Raw genomic sequence first — 22,222 nt, forward strand, 5'->3', positions numbered from 1 at the left:
TGGAGCCCACGTGCTTTATTGGTGGGTACACACTCAGGAAGGGGCGACAGAGCCGGACCATGGATCCAGCCCAGCCTTCCTCCTCCAGGACCACCGTGGAGGGAGTCACATCCATTGGGTCTTCTCTGAGGACACCCGGAGGGAGGTTGGGAGTCCTCCTGCCCTCGCCCGGCCTGGTGGGGGGGTCAAGGCCAGTACCCGCCCGGGTCCACTACCGGGGCCAGCCATCCGCAGGGGGAAGCCGGCGCAGCGGGGGCCCGGGCCGCAGGGGCTCTGCCAGAGGCCGGGCCAGGAGCAAGGGGTAGGGGAAGGTCTTGGAAAAGTCGCCGGGGCCACCGGGTGCTGGCGAGAGGCGCTCGGACTTGATGCTGACGTGGGGGGTCAGTGGGGAGGCACCGCGGGCTGGAGGACCCTCCTCGCCCAGGCTGCGGCCCCCACTGCAGGGGGGCGGGAGAGAGAGAGAGAGAGAGAGAGAGAGAGAGAGAGAGAGAGCGCATGAATGAGATGGGGGCCGTGTGAGCTTTGCGAGGAGGGAGGGAAGCCAGGAGGTGGCACGGGGCTTGGGCAAAGGCTTGGCGGGAGGACCTTGGGAAAGGAGGGGGTGGCCTTCCCTCTTGGGGCTTCCAAAATAGAATCCCCGCCCCCCGCCCTCCGCACCCGCACCCGCACTCCGGAAGGGCTGGGTGCAGAAACAGGAGTGGCCACCAGGTGTCAGCAGTGGCTGGGGGCTTCGGAAGCCGTGGAAGGGCCCCACGGAGCCTGACTCGGGGTTGGAGAGGCATCGGGGCACTTACCTGGGCTGGGCAAGGCCGGCTAGGGGCCCATCACCCCTCGAGGGCTGCCAGGGGGCCAGGGAAGGGGGCTGCAGCAAGCCGGGGGGCGGAGGGGGGTCTCCCAGGCCATATTCTGGGGGCGGGGGCAAGAGGAGTGGGCTGAGGCCCCCACCGCTGGGAGCCCCTTGCCCAAGCCTGATCCACCCCACCAGCCAGTTTTCAGTTGGCAGGAGGGGGAGTGTGGCCTGCCCAGCAGGCGGGTGTACCGATATCGCCCACAGCAGAGCTGGTGGGGGTGCATACCTGGGGGGCCTGCTGGGAGGAAAGGGAAAGGTCCTGGAGCTGCGGCCGAGCATGGACTCTGCAGGCTACTGTAGAGGCCTCTCTGTGGAGAAAGGGTGAGGGGGAAGCTGAGGCCCGCGCTCAGGCCACCCTGCCTGCCCCCTCAGCCTGGCACTCCTCCCCTCACTCACTGAGGTGCTCAGTCCCCCTCGGGCCCCTGCCAGGCCTCCAGGCAGGTCTGGCCTCCTCCCGTCTGCTGCCAGGTACAGGGGTGGCGGTGTCTTGCTGGCAAGGTGGCTTGGTGAGAAGAGAGGATGGGCCAGGCCTGTGGAGCAGGAGACCCCCAGGGAGAGGGCAGGCAGCCACGTCATCTACCGAAGTCTGAGTCCAGAGTGATGAACACAGCCAAGCAGTGCTGAGCCAAGACCCCCGCGCGCGCGCGCGCGCGCGCGCACACACACACACACACACACACACACACACACACACAGAGGCTCCCCTGGGACCCCGCCCCCACCTTCCCCAGGGCCTAGGCCCCATGCTTACCCGGGGGCCCAGCTTTGGGGGCTGCTGGCCTGAAGGGGGATGGGCGGCTCTGGGCGGGCAGGGCCTCCCCAAGCCCGTTGGAGTCACAGCCTGGTGGGGGCAGGGCCCCATATACCATGTCTGGGCTGGGCATGGTGGGGGCTGCTGGCTGAGGGCAGAGAGGACACGAGTGGTTGGAGGGCCAAGGAGGTGAGGACACCAAGTCCAAGAGAATATCCCAGCCTCCACCGTTTGGAAGCCCGCACTGCTCCCCCCTCTGGCCTAACCTCCCAGGGGCCTGGCTCTGCTGCTCCTGGACAGCTAGGCCCAGAGCCGAGGCTTCTCACTCAGCATGAGCTTGGCACTGAGGGGGCTTCCCAGGTATTTGATGAATAAAAAAATAAAATAGAAGGAAAGAAAAGAAGGAATTATCTGCCTTTTGAACTCTTATTCATCTTTCAAAGCCCCAGCTACAATGCCCACTCCTCCAGGAAGCTCTTCCTGCCCACCCAGGCAGAGACCTACCACCATACTCTAGGCTTCTTGGCCCTTTTCCAGTCTCGGCCTTGACCACGTGGGCCTAAGAGGTCGGGGGGCAGGGGGATGTGCACATTCATGGCAGGGCCGGGAGTCACTTACATAGAGCCGGGGTCGGGGCAAGGCTGGCTCACCCCCATCACCTGCCAGCCTCCGAAGCTTCTCTCCCGGGCCCTCAGGCCCCTCCTCTGGCTCCAGCTCTGGCCCATCGAGGCCCACACCCCTCCGCTTCAGTGTCTGTGGGCAGGGGACACAGCAGGATGAATCTCCCCCATCCTAGCCAGGGAGCCTGGCTATATGGTGAGGGGAGAGACCTACCGGCTCTGTGGGTGGGGCAGAGTGCAGGCACAGCCTGCTCCAGCTAAATCCCACTGACCAAGACCCCAGTGACTTATCATTTGCTAAGTTCCAACTGTGTGCGAGAGGACTGTCTTGCCCTGAAACCACAGGTCCACCCCAGCCGGCTGGCACTGTCCTCACACTCCTGAATACAACTCTGGTTTCTCCATTCTGCATCCTTGTGCTGCGTTAGAGCCTGGCATGCAGTAGGTGCATAATAAATGTCAAGAAACGGAGCACCTGAAGACAACTTTATAGGACTTTCTGAGCTACCTGGGACCAGTGACCTGCATGGTCCTGGACCTCAGCGAGGTCAGCTTGCTCCACGGTGCCTTTTATTTTCTGTTCTGTACTCACCAAATGGGTGATAGGATTAAATGAGACAATGTGTGTAAGGGGCACATAGTACAGCCCTCAATCTATAGTGGTTGATTTTTTAAAAAATATATTTCTTGCCCTAACCGGTTTGGCTCAGTGGATAGAGTGTCAGCCTGCGGACTGAAGGGTCCCAGGTTCGATTCCGGTCAAGGGCATGTGCCTTGGTTGCGGGCACAGCCCCAGTAGGGAGTGTGCAGAAGGCAGCTGATCGATGTTTCTCTCTCATCGATGTTTCTAACTCCCTATTCCTCTCCCTTCTTCTTTGTAAAAAAATCAATAAAATATATTTAAAAAAAATATACATATATATATATATACATATATATATATTTCTTTATTGATTTCAGAGAGGAAGGGGAAGGAGAGAGAGATAGAAACATCAATGATGAGAAAGAATCATTGATCAGCTGCCTCCTGCACACTGGGGATGAGCTCACAACCCAGGCATGTGCCCTTGGCCGGAATCGAACCTGGGACCCTTCAGTCGGAAGGCTGACACTCTATCCACTGAGCCAAGCTGGCTAGGGCAGTTGATTTTTTTAAAAAAGGTTTTCTATTGATTTTCCTTTTTTGAGAGAGAAGAAGTGAGAGGGGGAGAGAGAGAAACATTGATGTGAGAGCAAACATCGATTGGCTGCCTCCTGCATGCCCTCTACTGGGGATCAAGCCCACAACCCTGGGCATGTGCTCTGACAGGGACTCGAACCCACAACCTTTAAGTGTATGGGACCACGCTCCAACCAACTGAGCCAGGGCTGGTTGATGTTTTTATTTCTGCTGGCCAGGGAACTACCCCAGAGGGACACTCTAGTATCCGAAACCTGTGTTAACTGGCAGCAAAGCTGGACTGCAACACCCATCTTTTGTACAAACCAAGAGTCCCCGGGCTCTGAGCCAGCAGAGTGTGCTGGCTCCCCGGGGAGGAGGGCCCGGGGTACCTCGAGGATGTCGGTGTTGGTGCGGCTCTCATGGGGTTCGCTGTACTCCGTGTACTTGAGGAGCACACGGTCCATGTCCGTGCTGGCATACTGGAAGAGACGGTTGGCGCTGTTGAAGATGATGAGAGCAATCTCACAGTCGCAGAGCACGCTCAGTTCGTAGGCCTTCTTCATCAGCCCAAACTTCCTTTTGGTAAATGTCACCTAGACCCAGCACCCACAGGTGAGAGGGAGAAGACAGAGATTTGGGGTGGGATGGGGTGGGGGAGATGGAGGGGCCTAACTGTTTTCTGAACATGCCTCATGATTCTGTGCCTCTATATGTGCTGTTCTTTCTGGCTGTTCTTCTCACTTCTCAACCTGGCAAACTCCTATTGATGCTTCAAAACCCATCCCAAATGACCTCTCCTTTGGGAAGTTGTCCTTGGTCTCCTAGGCAGAGCCCATACTCCCTCTCTGAGCTCCCCTAGTTCTGTGCCTCCCTCTGATCCAGGCCTCTGAGTCGGGTGTGTGTGTGTCCAGGTCCATCTCCTCTGTGACCAAGACTTCAATAAATCATTATAAAAATGAGCAAATGCTACATCTCAAACTCCAGACTTGTCTTCAAGACTCATTCCCCTACAATTCCCCCAAATCGCTAGGCCTTTGCCCAGGCTGTGCCCCCTGCCATGAATGCCTTCCCACCCAATGAACTCACTTGACGATTCCTTTGGTCCAGAATGCGTGAGATCTGTATTTTTTTCCTCCCCATCGTCCTAGGCTGGGCAGAGCAACCTTGGTCTGTGGGAGAAGGAAAAGAGGACAGAGTGAGTGGGTGGAAAGTGGGTCAGGCAACCAGCTTTCCTTCTGTCCTCCACTTCCCCCTGCCAGGCACTGAGGAGAGATGGTGGGGGAAATCAAGGCAGGCTGGACCCCCCCCAGGGCCCCCATTCTCAACCAGATCAGGATACAGTCGATATTCAATGAACACCTTTGCACCAATTCCACATGAGGCGAAGGCTGACCCAGCCAAAAGATGGCAGTACAAATGCTCCTGCCCCAGCATCTAAAACATTACCCCCTGGTAACTATGGGCCTCAGGAGCCTGACCGCCTGGGCACCTGTCTGCCGTAGTGGGGGGGGGGGGGGGCAGTGTTGTGTACTGCTCATTGTTGCTGGGGACGAAAGGAGCTAACCTTCCTGCCTGGCACATAGCAGATGCCGCATACGTATTGTTATTATGAATATTGGCAACAGCCTCAGAGCCCTCAACAGGCCAGGTTGGAGGGACATCGCTGCAGCTCTCGGTAATCCTGAGCCTCTGAAAGCGAGCCTGATCCGCCCATCAGACACCTTTCATCTCATTCAACACGCAACAGCTCCTCAAACTAAGATCGAGGCCCGCGGTTACCAAAACAAAACAAGTCCGGCTGGTGTAGCTCAGTGGTTGGGTGCTGACCTATGAACCGGGAGGTCAGGGCACATGCCTGGGTTGTGGGGCTCAGGTGTGTGTGGGGCGGGGGGCCTGCAGGAGGCAGCCGGTCAATGATTCTCTCTCATCATTGATGTTTCTCTCTCTCCCTCTCCCTTCCTCTCTGAAATCAATAAAAATATATTTTAAAAAATAAAGTGCACAATTCAGTGACAGTTAGTTATTCACAATGTAGAACCATCGCCTCTATCTAGTTCCAGAAATTTTCATCCCCCCAGAAAGGGACCCATTCCCATGAGTAGTCACTCCCCATCCCCTCCCCTGACCCCTGGCAACCACTGACCTGTCTTCTGTCTCCATGGCTTTGCCTGTTCTGGACGTTTTATGTAAATGAATCATACAATGTGTGGCCTTTCGTGTCTTCTCCCCCTGCCCCTTTTTTGATGATCTGAACTTTCCAACTTTCCCCTCAGTGATTATGGACTATTTCTATTTTTTAAAAAAATTTTAATTAAAAAAAAAACTTTAAATAACAGAAACCCACCCCTGCCCCACTTTCTACCAGGAGGAAGTAAGGATGCCCTGGAACAGGGGTGGGCAACCCCTGGCACCTGTGCCAAACATGGCACGCCAGTAACTTTTGCTGGCACGCAAAAACCCTCTCTTATAATCTTCCATTTACAATTTTTTCCTTAATATAGACTTTTTTATTTTTCAGATAAATTCAGTGTAGGTGCATATTAGATAAATAAATAATTTTACATAACATGTATACATAAAAAATAAATGTATTTTTCATCATCATATACTGTGTTTTTGTCGCTCGAATGAATTTTATTATTTCTTCAAATATGTACACCTTAAGAGATACCAAGTAGGCGTAACCTGTTCTCAAAAAATTAGGGTTGGCACGCAGAAGAATTTTGAGTCAGAGATTTTGCTGGTTTTGGCACACACTCACAAAAAGGTTGCCCACCCCTGCCCTGGAAAGACCTTAGGCTTGGAGCCCTCAGACCCCGATTTGGGCCCAGGGCAACTTGGGCGACACCCTGGACCCTCCTCCCAGGGATCTCAGATCTCCCCAGTGTGAGCCCCAAAAGTGAGAGTGGGCAACTCTGGGAGGACAGCATGTCCCCAAGACAAGCAGCATGTTGGGGTCCAGGCCTTCCCCAGTGCCCCCATGCAGGGATCCTTGGAACGAAGAAACCTGTCTTGAGGGCCCGTCATGCTGTACAGTCAGCCACCCCAAGGCCCCGGATCCCTGACACCCCTCCACTCCTCTGTAACCACACTTGACCCCCCGCCACTCCCATGTCACAGGTGCCTGCGGCAATGTCACAGGCCTGCCCAGGGTAAGGGGGCCAGCGCTCAGATCCCAGCCAGTCTCTGACCCCCTGGGCAGCCCTCAGCCAAGGGGGCCTCCCCTGGGCTCAGATTGCTGTTCTGTGAATGGAGTGGGTATGGCATGCAGAGCACCTGGCACAGACCTGGAAACAAGCCCTGGTGAAGTGTAGGGAAATGAGGTCTGTCTCCACGAGTAGCCATAGCTGGTTCTCTGACCTCTGCCTGAGGGGTCTGGGTGGGACCCCCTTCATCCCAGAGGCCCAGGGCCCAGGAGTGTCAGATGCCTTGGCCATCATAAGCGGCCCTCTGTGTGGCCCCAGGAGTGTCCTCTACCCTCTCTGGGCTGGGTCTCTGAGCAGTCGCAACTATGCAGAGCCCAGCCGATGAGAGCCCCACCAACCCCCTAGCTCCGGATTGATTTGCTAAATTTAACCTCGGGGGCTAATTTTAATCCCTGGCTAGAATCAGACTCGTTCCCACGGCTGGGATGTGTTGCCCTGGCCCTGATGGATCCCCGGGGACAGAAGTGGGGCACTGGTCCGGAGGTCCCGGTGCCAAGATGACTCCGGAAATGCCCCCCACGCCTGGGGTCCCATGGGAACATGGGACTTGAACCTGAGAATCTGAGCCTGGAATATCTGACTCCAGCCCCTTCTCAGTCTGTCCCCATTTTAGACAAGGACATCCCTGCTAGGGCAGGGGTCACACAATAGGGGAGCCGCAAGCAAGAGCCAAAAGGTCAGGAGGGTCTCTCGGAACTGAGACCCAAGAGCCGAGACAGGAAGTGAGTTCCAGCCAGAAGAGACAGCAGGTGCAAAGGCCCTGAGGCGGGATAAGACACAGCAACAAGGCTGGACGGAGGAGCTTGAGGGAGAGGCCTGAGAAGCAGGGCCACGCTGGGTCCTCTGAACTGTGGGAAAGGCTGTGAGTTTGGGTCTAAGAGCAACGGAGAGCCATGGGAGGGTTTGAGAAAGAAGGATGGAGTTTGAGTTATCATTGAAAAACCTGTCCATGCTGGGGGGTAGCCGGATACTGGAGAAAAGGCCAGAGCCACATCCATCTGGGCAGAGACGGGGTGAAGTCACGGTATCCCAGGTCTCTTTGGGTCCTTCAGAAGGTCCCACATCCTCTGCCTTCTCTGGGGCCCGGCCCAACAGGCACAGATGGGCTCACATTCTTCTAACCTTCAGTGACCCTGGAACTCCCAATCCCCACACAGGAACTACAGTCATCCCCAGCTTTGGCCCTTGAGGGATCAACCCAACACAAAGCTTTGGTCATGACCCTCCCTGCTCACACACTCTTCATGGCTCCCTACTACCATCAGGAGAAAGTTTCAGTTCCCAGCCTGGCATTCAAGGCCCTGCCCCAGCCAATCCCTGACCACCGTTCTCTACCTTCAACAACTCTTATTCACACTTCAAAACCCAGCTCAAAAAATCCATCCCTCTCCCTGGCCTGTGTGGCTCAGCTGGTTGAGCATAATCCCATGAACCAAAGGTGGCTGGTTTGATTCCTGGTTGGGTTTCAGGCTTGATCCCTAGTAGGGGGCACGCAGGAAGCAACGGATTGATGTTTCTCTCTCCCTGACCCTTTCTCTCTCTCAAATCAATAAAAACATATTTTAAATATAGTGTGTGTGCTTTAAATCCATCCCTCCAGGAAGCCCTCCTGATCTCAGTCTAGACCGCTACAGCGGCCATCCTTCCCTTCAGTTCTGACCCCATGGGGCTGGGGATGTGTACATCCGTGGAGCTGGGATCCAGACTGGAAGCCTTGGGATCAAATATAGGGGTTGTTGGGTAGATCGGGTGAATGGAGCAGGTTAAAAGAGACACGTCTGAACTACCCCCAGTTTCCCTCAACAACTTCCTCTCAGACTCCCCCAGCTGACTCCCTACCCAGAAATACACGCGCATGCAAATCCAGCCACTGAGTGGACCTGTCTCAGGCCCAGGTGTGAAGGGCCAGCCAAGGAATGTGGGGGTGGAAGACCCAAGGTGTGCATATATATTTGTACTCACATGCAAATCCCCACCCCGAGCCGCAGACAGACCAGCAACCAGCGCTCCAGATGTTGGCGTGATCGGAACTGCTGGGGGGAGGTGGTGGTGGCTGCTGAATGTGCCAGGCACGAGGGGGGGAGGCTGAGGTTTGGGGAAGCCTCTTCTGTGCATCCCCACACCGAGGTCCAGCCAGAAAGCAGAGAGTTTGTGGCATCTGCCCAGCAGAGAGGCAGAGAGGTAGACCCATGGACGGGAAATGGAGCAAGGAAGAAGGGCCAGGAGAAATCCAAGGGGGCATCTCAGAGGAGGAAGCATGTAATTGAGCCTCAATGGAGAGACTGGATGGGGCCTGAGCAGGCGGGCAGTGGGGTGGTCATTTGAAACCGAGATACCACTTCCCCACCCCTTTCTTCACCCCCTAATACTTAACATTTATTAAGATCAACCGTGCTCCGGCCACTGTGATAAGCAGACTCAGAAGCAGAAAGTGTAAGTAGAGCAATGGCCACAGAAGACTGGCAAAGTGACTGCGACCTACCATAAAAAGACCATGGGCCCGGAGGGCTGTATGGCTGTTTTGTCAAACCGTAAGGACAGGAAAGTGCAATGTTATCTAAACTAACTCAGACCTTTGAAAACAATGGGAACTGCCCAGGTCACTTCCCTGAAACTTTCGTTTGTCTGAAGTCCAAAACGAGTGAGGGACTGACTATGAAAGGGACGGCGTCGGCCAGGGGTTTCGAGAAGGGCCTATCTGAAGAGGTGACATCTGGGCCAAGACCTGCAGCACGAGAAAGGACAGTAAAGGGAGGGAAGTCAGTGGTGGGAGGTCTGGGGAAGGTGGTCCTAGCAGTGGAACTGCAAGGGCCAAAGGTCAGAGTGATCATGAGTTTGGCATTTGGGGAAAAAACACACAACAAAAAGCAAAGAAATCTGCATGGCTAGACAGCATGGCAAGGGGAGAGGTGAGGCGCATGGTGGTGGGGAGGGCGGTGGAGGTTGGGTCATTTAGGTATTTGTGGGCTTTACTCTGAGGGCAATGGGAAGCCATGGAGAGCTTGGGGGCAGGGGAGGGTCAGGATACGATCTTACAGTTTAAAAAATCCCCTTTACTCTCATGTGTTGGTGGCGGGAGGGGAAAGAGGTACAGCCACTGTGGAAAACTGGCATTTACTGAATATGAACGTATGTCTAACCTGTGACACAGTGATTGCTCATCTCAGTATTCACCCAATAGAAATGGGCCTATGTTTTACCAAAGGACACGGACAAGACTGTCCTCAGCAGCTTCATTCATCGTAGCCCCGAACTGGAATCGGCCCAAACACCCTCCTAGGGAGAACTGGTAAATGCTTTCTGGTAGATTCTACCACGGGCGGCTACACTGCACAGAAAAGGGATGCACTCGGCCCATGCGTCTGCACGGGGAGTCTCCTAGACCTGCGCCAACTCAACAGAGCGGACGCCACAGAGGAGACATGCCACGATGAGTCCGTTTACATGATGTTCCAGAACAGGCAAAGCTCCCGTGCGGTGCTGGATGTCAGCACAGAGGCCGCAGGGCAGGGGCCGTGACGACAGCAGGAGACCTAGAGGCCGGTGTTCTGGCCCCCAGTCCAGGGTCTGGGTACAGGGAGGTGTTCAGTTTGTGCAAATGTGTGAGTTCTACTTGGATGATTTCTGTGATTTATCTCAAGCAAAAGTGTTTAAAAAAGCTCCCGCCTGCTCCTGGCTGCCATGGGGAGCAGCAGCTGTCTAGGCAGGAGTGAGGTGGCAGGGAGAGGCTGAGGTGAGAGACAGGGGCCCTGAGCTGAAATGGGGTGCAGGTGGCAGAAGTGCATGGGTCAGTTGTCTACAGAGGGGACAGCACCACTGGGCCACACACCTGGGGTGGGGAGGAGCCTGGGTCCCGGGTCTGAGCACGGTGCCGGGCAAGTGCTGGGGGATGAAGGAAGATTTTCATGAGCTTCTGAGTACCACAAACTCTCTGTGATGAGACTTGTGGTCACTAAGTCAATCAACAAATATCCCAGGGGTCCTTCAGGCCATGATGGTCACTTCCCTGGCTGGTGAGACCCCTGAGCCCCCGGTGATGGAGGTGGGGCCTGAAAGGAATCCCACTCTCCCACTGACCCTTCACCCTGGCCTGTTTCCACGTGAGGACTCGGGTTTTCTCACCTGTAAATGGGGGTAAGAATCCTTCTTCCACCAGCTGGGGAGGAGGGGTGGGGGCGGGGAATGGCGGCCGCAAAGTCTCTGGGCCTTGGGACTGGGGACGCTGAATCAGGTGCCATGGCGACAAGCACAGGACAAACTTGGCAACATGAAGCCCCCATTTCCTCCCCATAAAATGGGCCACAGAATCGTGCCCCCAAGGCTTTGCGGTGAGGGTTTGAGAGAAAGGATCAGGAACGAAGCAAGTTCCTCTTCTCGGCTCCCACTGGGACTTTAATAGGGGGATGAGCGGCAGCTCGCTGCCAGACCCTGCGCCCAGAGGCCACAGCTTGGTGGGGACCCAGGCCGGGAAAGGAGGGTAGGAAAGGAGAAGTGAGAGGCAGGTGGGTGGTGGGGGGAGGTGAGGGCCCGCAGGGACTGTGCGAAGCGGGGAGGGGGCGCTGCTCCTGGGCCACAGCAGCAAATCAGGCCAGAACCGCCTCACGCAACCCAGGCGGTGGTTTCATCACCTGCTCCCCAAGTACCTCATTACTGGCGACAGGAAGAGCCCCTTGGAAAGCCAGGACCCCCCCTCCCCTCTTGAGGGCTCTAGTGACTCTGACCCCAGCTGCCAATGACCTTCCCAAGCTCTGTGCCTGCCTCTTCCCTGGGACCTGGGAGATGGTGCCTCAGATGGGGTCACTGTGGGTGACCCAGGGGCTGGCTCAGCCCACAGCACCCCTGGAGCCCCACACCTGCCCTCGGGGACAAGGTAGGCTCCAGCACTGACTCTCTGGTGGCCAGACTACTCGGGGCCTCAGTTTCCTCCCCTGAAAAATAGGGAGTCAGGGGAGCCTGAGGTTGGTGGGGCTTCAGAAGTAGGTTTTCTGTAGATGCTATTACCTTCTTCACCTGTCACTGGGCTCTGACCTGGGGTCCCTGCTCCTCAGCTGGAGGGGGGCCCTCAGCTCAGAATGAGGGCCCAGGCAGATGGAGGTAGGCTGGGAGGACAGGGGGCAGGGACATATGGATGATGGGGTGAGGGTAGGGAGACTCCCCTAAACACATGCAGAAACCCAGGTGCCTAAAACATACGGAGCTCCAGAAACATGCATTACCCAACACATGTGGCTCCTGCATAGAAAATGCCCCAGAACATGACGTCCACAATACATGCAGACTCCCCAAACCCACACAGCTCTTCAAACACCCATATCCCCAAACATAGATCGCCAGCACACACAGAGCCTTCAACACATGCTGATCCCCCAAATGCACACCGATTCCCAAATACAGGCAGACATTCCAAACACACCAGGCCCCTTGCCGACAATGTGCAGGCTCTCAAAGCTCCCCAAATATATGCAGACTCCATGCTGATCCCCATTACATTCAAGCCCCCAGACACAGGTAGGGCCTATCCTCCAAGGGAACTGGGAATTTGAGGGTGGGGTGTGTCACCCAGATGCAGCTATGAATCCTAGAAACCCAGAATGTTCCAGCTGGAGAAGACCCTTTGGGGGTCCCTTTGTTCCTAGCTCCCTCTGGCATCCTTGGGAAAACTGAGACCCATTGTGAATCCTCAGACCCACCTTAAGAGACACCTCCCCAGGCCTGCTCCTGGGAGGGCCCGTTATGGCCATCCACTGAGGGGCCAGGGATACAGCTGTGAGGCTGGCCAGACCAGGGTTCAAATCCTGGCTCCAGTCCTAGCCGGTTTGGCTCAACAGATAGAGTGTTGGCCTGCGGACTGAAGGTCCCGGGTTCAATTCCGGTCAAGGGCACATGCTCAGGTTGTGTGCTCGATCCCCAGTGGGGGCTGTGCAGGAGGTAGCCGATCAATGATTCTCTCTCATCACTGATGTTTCTATCTCTCTCTCCCTCTCCCTTCCTCTCTGAAATCAATAAAAATATATTTTAAAAAAATCCAGGCTCCACCAGACACTCATTGCCTGAAGTGCTCTGAGACTCAGTTTCCCTGTTTGTATAATGGGCCCCTGCGAGCTCTGCACCTTCCCCTTTGCTCCTCCTCTTGGGGAGGCCTCAGGTACCGGCAAATTCCCAGACCACCTCTGTGCCTTTCCAGGCACCTGACACACCAGCCCCAGACAGCGCTTCCCTTTCCCAAAGCCCCGGCTGTGCCCTCCCCCCGGAATGCCCAGGCCTGGGAGCTCTCCTTCAAGGCTGAACAGAAACTCCTGTTTCTGGAAGCACTGGTTTCCCCAGGCAGGATCCCCATCTCTCCCTGCAGCACTCAGCCCTACTGGATTTTTTAAATGTTTTTATTGGGAAAAAAATTTTTTTTAAGAGAGAGAGGAATGGAAAGGGAGAGAGAGAGATAGAAACATCGATCATCTGCCTCGTGCACAGCCTCCTACTGTGGGGACCTAGGGGCTGGCTCAAGCTCGCAACCCAGGTATGTGCCCTGACGGGGAATCGAACCAGAGACCTCTGGTGCACGGGATGATGCTCAACCAACCAAGCCACACCAGCTGGGCCCTACTGGGTGTTTGTGTGCTTCCTTGTTGCTTTATCTGATAATCATGTCGCCCCGTGAGGATGTCTACTCTGTGAGGGCAAGGATGGCCTCATACGCACCTGGCACACAGTAGGCCCACAGTCACCCTTCCTAAGTGAATGAGCAATAATGGAAGAAACATTGGCAACTGGTTCACTTTTCTTTTAAATACCTCGTGACCCACAAAACACATTTGAGGCTCCCACCTGGCCCACAGGCCGCCAGTTTGAAACTCCTGCTCTAAAGAGCCAACAGCACAACAGCCAACTAGACGGTGTTTGTGCTTCTCTCAGGCGAAGGGCTGACCTTCCGAAGTCCCACTGCCATCTCGGAACCATGTCCTGAGGACATGCAGGTCCAACCTGGCACATGCTCACCTGCCACAGAGCCCAGACTCTGTCACAGACGATGCAAACGGAAGTCCTCTGCCCTACCCAATCTCCCTAGAGATTTGGGATCCTGACTCCTGGGGCCAGAGACTACATTCAGAGCCCAACCTGCTGTCCAAGGCAGATTGGAGCCCAGGACTGCCCAGCACCCCCGGCAAGGTCCCCGAAGCCACATTGAAGCTGCAGGAACGGCCCCAGGTTTCCCTCTTTGTTCCAGAGAAAGCTCTCCCCGTGGGGCCCCAGAAATGTGTCCCCAGAGGCCCAGCTCCCCCAGCTTGGGAAATTAGCACATCTGTCAGTGCTGGGCAGAAGGGACTCAGCCCACAGCTCCACAGACCCAAGACACAGTCAGCAGAGACTCCAGGACAGGGCCTTGGGGCATCTCTGGTCCCCCACGACTCCCCCAGAAATGTCACCAGGTGCCAGGGACACGGGGGCAGGGAGAGGACAGACCCAGCCTGGCCTCCCTCGCTGCCTAGTCTTGTAGGGGAGAGAACAACCGGCATATAATTGCATCAGGGACAGAGGCCTTCAAGGAAGAAATTCAACAGGGGGAAGCAGTGGAGGGTGTGGTGGAAGGAGCTGCTTTGAACAGAGAGGCCAGAGGGCTTGTCTGAAAAGGGGGCCTCATGAATGAGAGGACACCAGCCCTGTGGGACTGCCTGATGGAAGGAATGGTAGATGCCAAGGCCTGGAGGTGGGAGCATGCTGGGTGGGTTCCAGACAGAAGGGAAGGCCGGTGTGGCTGGGACAGGGTGAGTGAGGGGCAGGGTGAGGCGAGGCCAAGGACGGCAGGGCGGCTGCAAGGAGCCTGGGGGATCAGGGTGGGAGGGCGGACTATAGAGCAATGGGGAGCCGTAAGGGCACATGAGCAGGGGAGGGCTGGGTCTGACTCAGGATTTTCAGCAGAACCAGCGGCTGCAGGAGGGAGAAGTCTTGTCTGGGCAGGAGGTTGGGACAGCGTCCGTCAGGAGGCAGTGGGGGCTGTGGGTGTGGAGAGTGGACAAGGTAGTGGCTCCTTATGCCAAACAGCCTCGATGTTTTCCCTCCCAAGGTCCTCGCCTTGACCTTGGGTGAACCTGAGCCTGCAGAACAGAACAGGGAAGCCAATGGACCGGAGGCCTCCCTGGCCCCTGATGAAGGGTAGGGCGAGGTGGACCTGGATGGGGCTCACAGGCACCTCCGCTTGGTCACAGTTCGGATGGCACCTCGCGCCTGGGCCCACGCGCCACCTCATTTACACACAGGGCCTGCCTGACCCACAGACAGCCCAGTGAAGCGGAGAGAGCTGCCCCGTTTTACACAGGATGAAGCGGGCTTCTTCCCAGGCCACACATCAAGACCTGCCTCCCCCACCATCCCTACGCAAGCCTGGGCTGGCACCCCAGAGTGGTCCTGTGGCCACCCAGTCTGGGAAGTGGGCCTGGGTACCATCAGTCCAAGACACTTGTTCCGGAGCCTGGGGATGATGGGCAACCTCACAGGTCCCCAGGATATAGACCCTTTGGGGGATCAGAAATGGGACGCAACCTCTGTGTGTACCCCATGGGCATTAAGGGGCCAGGGCTGGGGTGAGCGCTGTCACCCCAAATGGTATCCCAGGCCTATGATAAATCCTTTCAAAAAATGACATCTTGCCCTAACTGGTTTGGCTCAGTGGATAGAGCGTTGGCCTGCGGACTGAAAGGTCCCAGGTTCGATTCCAGTCAAGGGCATGTACCTTGGTTGCGGGCACATACCCAGTAGAGGGTGTGCAGGAGGCAGCTGATCAATGTTTCTCTCTCATCGATGTTTCTAACTCTCTATCCCTCTCCCTTCCTCTCTGTAAAAAATCAATAAAATATATTTTTTTAAAAAATGACATCTGTCTCCAGGTGCACGTGCCTCAAATCTTCCTGAAGGCCAAACCTCCAACATATCTACGTTCATTGCATCTGAGTTGGGTGATAAATGATTTTAATTCCCTTTCTCCTCTTAATTTGCATTTTCCAGATGTCTGCTTGGTTGGGTAATGATTTAATGAAATACATCATTAGTTGGAGATGGGAAGTAAGATGGAGCTCAACTTGTTCAGGTCACAGGGGTGGCCACGGAGCTCAGAGCGGGGCAGCAACCTGTCAGGCCTTCAGAGAGCTGGAGCGCCTGGCTTTTGCTCTCTCAGAGAGCTGGGGTGGGGGCATCATGAAGTGCCTGCGTGTCTGTACCTGGCCTCAGTCTTCCCACCTGCAAAGTGGGAATTTCAGTGATAGTCAGCTTCCAGCTCTAGAACTTCCATTCCCTGGAAGCCAAGATTCACTCCTCAGCTCAGAGGGGTGGTGGGAGGCAGGCACAGGACAGGAGAGAGAGAGGCTGCTTCAAACCCCACACACCAATCCTTCCAAGTCTAAATACTTTTGTGAACCTAGTTCAGTGATGGCGACCCGTTTGAGCTTGGTGTGTCAGCATTTTGAAAAACCCTAACTTGGGAACCTGGCTATGCTGATCAACTGAACGCTGCCTCCATGTCATTCCTTCTTTGCCGACTCCGTCCACACCTTTGGGAACCCCTGGACCTGCTGGGGCTGGACTCCAACAAAAGAGAAAAATCCACATATTTGCATGCAATATTTTGAAAATAATATGAAGATAATGCAATAGCTGCAGATATTTTTCATTTTTTAAAATAAATTTTCTTTCATGTGAAATTTTCAAAAAAATTTGGCTCAAACTTCAAAAACTTTATTAAGCGCACATAATGTTATGTTGCTGCACTTTGTAATAATATGGTCAATATATTTTGAAGCTGCTTTAATTTTTATGTTTATTAAGTGAAAAGATAGTCCATTTTGAAAGAAAATTATATCATTTTTATTAAGAACTACTCTTATTTAAAAACAGTATATTTTTTCTATGTTGTAAACCAAACAAAGTAATTTTTATTACACTTAAAAAGAAGAAGAAAAAAAACCCCTAACTTAACTCTGGCGCCGTGTCACATATAGAGATTTTTTGATATTTGCAACCATAGTAAAACAAAGACTTATATTTTTGATATTTATTTTATATACTTAAATGCCATTTAACAAAGAAAAATCAACCAAAAAAATCAGTTCGAGTGTCTCCTCTGACACGCATGTCATAGGTTCGCCATCACTGACCTAGTTCCTTCTCCCCAAAAGAGTTCTTGTACCCAGACGCTAAAGGTCCAGATATTCCCCAATGAGGATTTCTCGGTCAGGCTGGGCAGGAGGCCTCAGCTATTTCTATAAAACTTTTTTTTAAAATTGATTTCAGAGAGGAAGGGAGAGGGAGAGCTAGAAACACCAATAATGAGAGAGAATCATTGATCGGCTGCCTCCTGCACACGCCCCACTGGGGATGGAGCCCACAACCCGGGCATGTGCCCTGCCGGGAGTCTAACCATGACCTCCTGGTTCATAGGTCGATGCTCAATCACTGAGCTACCACAGCCAGGCGTGTTTCTGACTTCTCAGGTCTATGGCTGAGGACTGGGGGTGGCCAGGGCCCCCGGTCACTGACCAACACCTGCAGCTCTGGACTCGGAGGAAGGTGGGAAGAGGAACCGTGACCATGAGAGTAACGGCCCCCAGTTTGTCATGTGCGCACTGTTATTCCCGGACCCATGTACCAGAGGGGGACACTGAGGGACAGGGAAGGCGGTAGCCCCCTTTCGAGGCACCACCCCAGGCTCCGTACCCACCACATGGGCACTCTGTGAGTCCAACGGAGGCCCCACATTTGCTGCATGAGGCAGACACCATGGGGCAGGGAGGGTCAGAGCAGTCACAGGCACTCAGAGAGGGTCACGCCACATGCGGGTCTGGGGCCATGACACGCGAAGGTGCAGGTACAGCAGGAAGGCACGGGGTTACGCACAGGAGCCTCGAGGGTACGGACAGGGGTGTGCTTCAGGAGAGGAGGACACTGCAGCCCACAGACCAGAAAAGCTCACGGACACACACAGCAGGGGCTGGGGCACAACTTTGGACACACAAGTCCTCCCCAACTGCCATCAAAACCCGCAGCCACACACCCCTTGGACACACGACCTCTCAGAAACACAACCGTAGGACTCACAACCCCTCTGACACAATCTGCCCCTTAGGCTCACACCCCTCAGATTCACACCCTTTGGACACACAACCCCTGAACTCACCATCCTAGGACGCACCTCTTAGACACACAACTTTCAAAGCACAGCAGCACACCCAGACCTCCACGCCCAGCCCAGCCCAGCCCAGGCCACAGATGACAGTCAAAGGACGGCACGAGCCTCGTCCAGACACGCCTCGTCCGGATGCCCCACGCACCTGCTCCGCCTGGACCCTCGGACGCGTGTGCGCGGATCTGCAGCAGCGGCACAGAGTGACCAGCGTTCCGCGGCCACAGGTGCCTTCAGAGCCGGCGGCCCTGCCCCCGGGAGCTGATTGGGCGGGACGGTATATTTGCATAGAGGCCGGGCGCTTGGGCGTGGCCCCGCCTCGGAATTTCAGGGGGCGGGGCCTCAGGCTCGGAGAGACACTGAAGATGCTTATAATGCGGGAGAGGGACGGGAAGGGGTTGGATCAGACCCGCCAGACTTTCCCGCCCGCTCGCACTGCCCCGCCCGCCCCCCCCACAACTGTGATTCTGACCCTAATTTGGACCGTCTCCGACAACTGCCAGCCTCAATACAGGACTTCCTCCATCCTGGGTGAAATACAACTCTGTCCCTGATGGCCCCAGAGACTGAGCCCTTCTCAAAGCCAACACTGACCCTTGATCTCACCCAGATGGAGGGAGAGAGTGACAGACCCCCTAGGCTGCTGGGTGCCGTCCTCCACTTCAAAGGTCAGCCTCTCCTTGGCCTCCAAGCCTGGGCACCAGCTCAGACCTCTAAATCCACATCTTCCCTGGGACCCTAGCACCGCCCAGCGCAGGGCCAGGCCCAGAGGGGTGAGTGAGTCAATGTGAAAGAATTACAGGATGAGGATAACATTGGACGGGGTAAACCCGAAGAAGCCCCCAGTCTGGAGGAGGCAGAGCAGCCACCACACACCCCTCCAGCCCCGTGGGGGTTAGGATGTCAGGAAGCCTTCCCAGAAGAGGGGACATTTTTACTGGGCCTTGAAGCTGGAGTAGTAGTTTGCCACTGGGAGAAGAGTTTTCCACGAGGGAACAGCCCTTGTCAATGTGCAGAGGAAGAGTACAGTGGTTTTTGGTGGGTGAGATAAGGAAGATGAAGCCAGAGTAAGAGTAGATGGGATCGGGAGCCCAAGGAGAGGCTGAGAGAGGGAGAGGAGGTGGTCAATTTAGGGCAAATGAAGTGGGGTGCAGGTGTGTTACACGGCTGCCTGGTGGCCACCTTCTCAGAAGACGACAGGAGATGGCTGCACCGCTGGACTCAGGGGTGAGCATGTGGAGATATTATGTGGAGGACACTAAGGCAGGGAACAGCTTCTGCTTCTTCCCATGCCTGTTTACCCATCTGTGACATGAGAATTTTGGACTCCTAGCCTGGGCACATATTCCTCTTTGGACATAAAATCTAGGGCTCACGCTGTGTCATAAGGTAGGAGTCGAGGGTCCTGCTCCCTCCCCTGCCACCGCTGCCGCTGCCCCTCAGTGTCCAATGCCAGACACTCAGGTGTTCCAAGGACACACCAGGGCCCAGGCCAGTCTGGGGGCTTCTGCCTCAACTCCAAGGTGCAGAAAAGGCTTGGGGAGCGTGGAGGTGGCTGGGGAGCCCCAGGCCCCCCGAGGGCCACTCTGTTTACCTGCTGCGGCCTGCCATCTCTGATGCAACAGGCAGGCTCTGGTTACATAAGGGCAGCAGCTGGAGCAGCTCTGGGAGCAGCTGGGGCAGGCAGGAAGGGCGGCCCGAGCTGAGGTGGCTGGGGCTGCCCCTGCATCCCCGCCTACCTCCTGCCCTCTCCCGCCATTGAGGCTCCCTCCTGTGTTCCTGGCCCCATTTCATCTTCTATCACTCACACCCTATTTTCTATAACGGCCCTTCCTTTTTCCCCGTTCCCGTTCCTATCCTATACTCCCCCACCAGTGGCTGTGTCACTTTGTGGGCCCCCGTCCCCCATTGGTTATATATATTGGGTGGATATATATATATATATATATATATATATATATATATATATATATATAATTTCAGAGAGGAACGGAGAGGGAGAGAGAAAGATAGAAACATCAACGATGAGAGAGTATCATTGACTGGCTGCCTCCTGCACAGCCCCTACTAGGGATCGAGCCTGTAAACTGGGCACGTGCCCTTGACCAGAATCGAACCTGGGACCCTTCAGTCCACAGGCCGGCGCTCTATCCACTGACCCAAACCAGCCAGGGTGGGACAGTCAAAATTTTTGATCTCAGTCTTTTCAGATGAGGGGACACCTTAGTTGCTGGAGTAAGATGCTGGACTGTAGAGGGGTGGGTTGGTGGTGGAAGGGGGTGGAAAGGGCCAGAGAGGTGGAAAAGCTGCTTCCCCCAAGTCCCCTTTTTCAGATCCTCTCCCACATGTCAGCAGGGGAAGGCTGTGAAGGACTTTCCATGGCAAGGACAGTGTGGTCCGGCAGACAGAACCTCAGGTTAAAGAACCCTGGTCCCCATCCCAGCTCCAATGTCCTCTCACTGTGACTTCACGTCAGTCACTTCACCCTTTTGAGCTTGTTTGTTCATATGAAAAGTGGGGACAATAGCAGCCCCTCCTTCATGGGGAGAACCGTTTAAGGCTTACCTTCCCACTCCTCCAAAAGCTTCCTATATCCCCCCTCCCATTTGGGATTCTTCCACACCCATTCCTCCTTCCAGTCCAGCGCTGACTCAGCGGTTTTGGGATGTATGTCTAGCTCTGTCTCACCAGCCTGGGGTTCCTCGGGGCCAGGCCCAGTATGTAACAGCACCAAAGGGTGTCTCCATAGGTTTCTTACACCACTGGAGAGCCCGGGAGAAGGTATGAGTGGTGGAGGGGCATCCAGAGGCCTCACTGAGAGCTATGACAAGGCTAGGAAGGGACTTCCCAGGGGCAGGACCTCAGAGCAGGGCTGAAATAAAACCATGATTTGGACCAGGCGAGAAGGACTAAAAGCCAAACTCAAGTCTGATTCCCACCTTGAGCCTTGACCACTGTAGACCAACTGGGGGCATTGCTGCCTTCCTGGGCCTTTTATCCACCTGCAGATCTGGAGGAGCCTCGGGTGGGGCGGGAGGGGGCTGGGATCCCTTCCATCACCCTCATGGGTGCTGGACTCCTGCCCCAAGGCACGGGGAGCTCACTGCCTCTCCCCCGGCTGTCCACCTATCTCTGGGGCTCTGCTAGAAGCAAGTCCTACTGAGCAGGAAGGCCACACCAGGAGGAGGGGAGATCAGGAGCGCGTGGGGGCAGATGCGGGATCCTGCTGAGTAGTCCAGCCTCAAGGAGCCTCAGCTCGCTCTCTGAAAAACGGAATCAAGGACATACGGGGTAAAAAGGGGTAAGGGCCGAAACCGGTTTGGCTCAGTGGATAGAGCGTCGGCCTGCGGACTGAAAGGTCCCGGGTTCGATTCCGGTCAAGGGCATGTGCCTGGGTTGCGGGCACATCCCCAGTGGGAGATGTGCAGGAGGCAGCTGATCGATGTTTCTCTCCCATCGATGTTTCTGACTATCTATCTCTCTCCCTTCCTCTCTGTAAAAAATCAATAAAATATATTAAAAAAAATTCTTTAAAAAAAGGGGTAAGGGTCACAATGCCCCCACTGCGATCAGCCAGGAATGAGGACAATGACCTTTTAGAGGCCAAGTGCCCAGCCAAACCTTTGCCTCTTGCGCCCCCTGGCGACCAGCTGTTAAGGGGCGTTTGTGGGTGTGAAGGGCGAAGCGGCCATGTAAATAAGATGCAAATTACCAGCACCCACTCCTTCCTGTGGGCCTTTGGACTCCGTGTGAGGGATCTGACAGTCCAGAATCGTCTCTGGGTAAGGTTGTGTCCTGGGGCTGTGGGTGGCGGGGAACCCTGGAAAGGTCTGGGGCACCCCACAGCCGTTTCCTACTACCTCACAGCGCCCTTGGGGTAGGTGTAGGTACCTCACTTGGCGGCCTTTCTTACTGGCCTGTCTTGCTCACCAGGGCATCCCCTGGGCCGGCAGGGCCTGGCGCACAGAGGACAGTCAATATTTGCTGGACAAATGATTGCATGGTGGACAGGTAGATGGAGGGACAGACAATTAGAGGTACTTTCAGAGCAGGCAAGAAGAGTGATGCTGTGGGGACCACACACTAGTCAGGGCCTCAGTGGGCTGGACCTGAGGTCCCTCCTTCCCCTCAAACTGAGCCGGGGTGGTGGGGAGGCAGAATAGCAGCATGGAGGCCCCCTACTACACTCTAGGAGGGCAGAGAGGACTGACTCCCATTTCCTGGCAGTGGGAGGTGGTACTTCCTTGACACCTCCTGTGTCCTTAAACCCTCCCAGGCCCTCAGGCTCCTCCACAGCCCTGACACCACACCGGGACCCTGTTTCTCCCCTAGGTTGCCCCTGGCCCTGGTCACCCTCGTCTCCCAACCACCCACAGTGCCCAGGGGAATGTGGAGGGTCCTCCCAGAGCAGCGGGCCTGATGTATCTCCCTGATACATTTTGCTGGACACAGTGCTGACACAGCTG

The 22,222-nt window shown here is 55.3% G+C and overlaps 1 protein-coding gene across 4 annotated transcripts in view; it reads right to left on the reverse strand.

Moving 5' to 3' along the window:
- The window catches only part of MEF2B (myocyte enhancer factor 2B), a 24,869-nt gene continuing 2,647 nt past the window's right edge, over positions 1-22,222 (reverse strand). The window contains exons 1-9 of one of the 4 annotated variants that reach the window (XM_070416502.1): positions 17,905-17,942; positions 4,470-4,552; positions 3,773-3,976; positions 2,220-2,354; positions 1,602-1,749; positions 1,247-1,380; positions 1,077-1,158; positions 795-906; positions 1-437 (exon numbers count right to left, since the gene is read on the reverse strand). In XM_070416502.1, the coding sequence (XP_070272603.1) occupies positions 212-437; positions 795-906; positions 1,077-1,158; positions 1,247-1,380; positions 1,602-1,749; positions 2,220-2,354; positions 3,773-3,976; positions 4,470-4,523 (1,095 nt within the window). In that variant the 5' untranslated portion in view covers positions 4,524-4,552; positions 17,905-17,942 and the 3' untranslated portion in view covers positions 1-211. Of the gene's footprint in view, positions 438-794; positions 907-1,076; positions 1,159-1,246; positions 1,381-1,601; positions 1,750-2,219; positions 2,355-3,772; positions 3,977-4,469; positions 4,553-5,526; positions 5,726-8,551; positions 8,719-17,904; positions 17,943-22,222 lie in introns of those variants that run through there. The other 3 variants (XM_070416505.1, XM_070416504.1, XM_070416501.1) reach the window with 3 other exon arrangements.

Source organism: Myotis yumanensis, unplaced genomic scaffold (genome assembly GCF_028538775.1).
Source record: "Myotis yumanensis isolate MYYU_CA2020_CCGP unplaced genomic scaffold, mMyoYum1.0.hap1 SCAF_5, whole genome shotgun sequence".
Classification (NCBI taxonomy): domain Eukaryota; kingdom Metazoa; phylum Chordata; class Mammalia; order Chiroptera; family Vespertilionidae; genus Myotis; species Myotis yumanensis.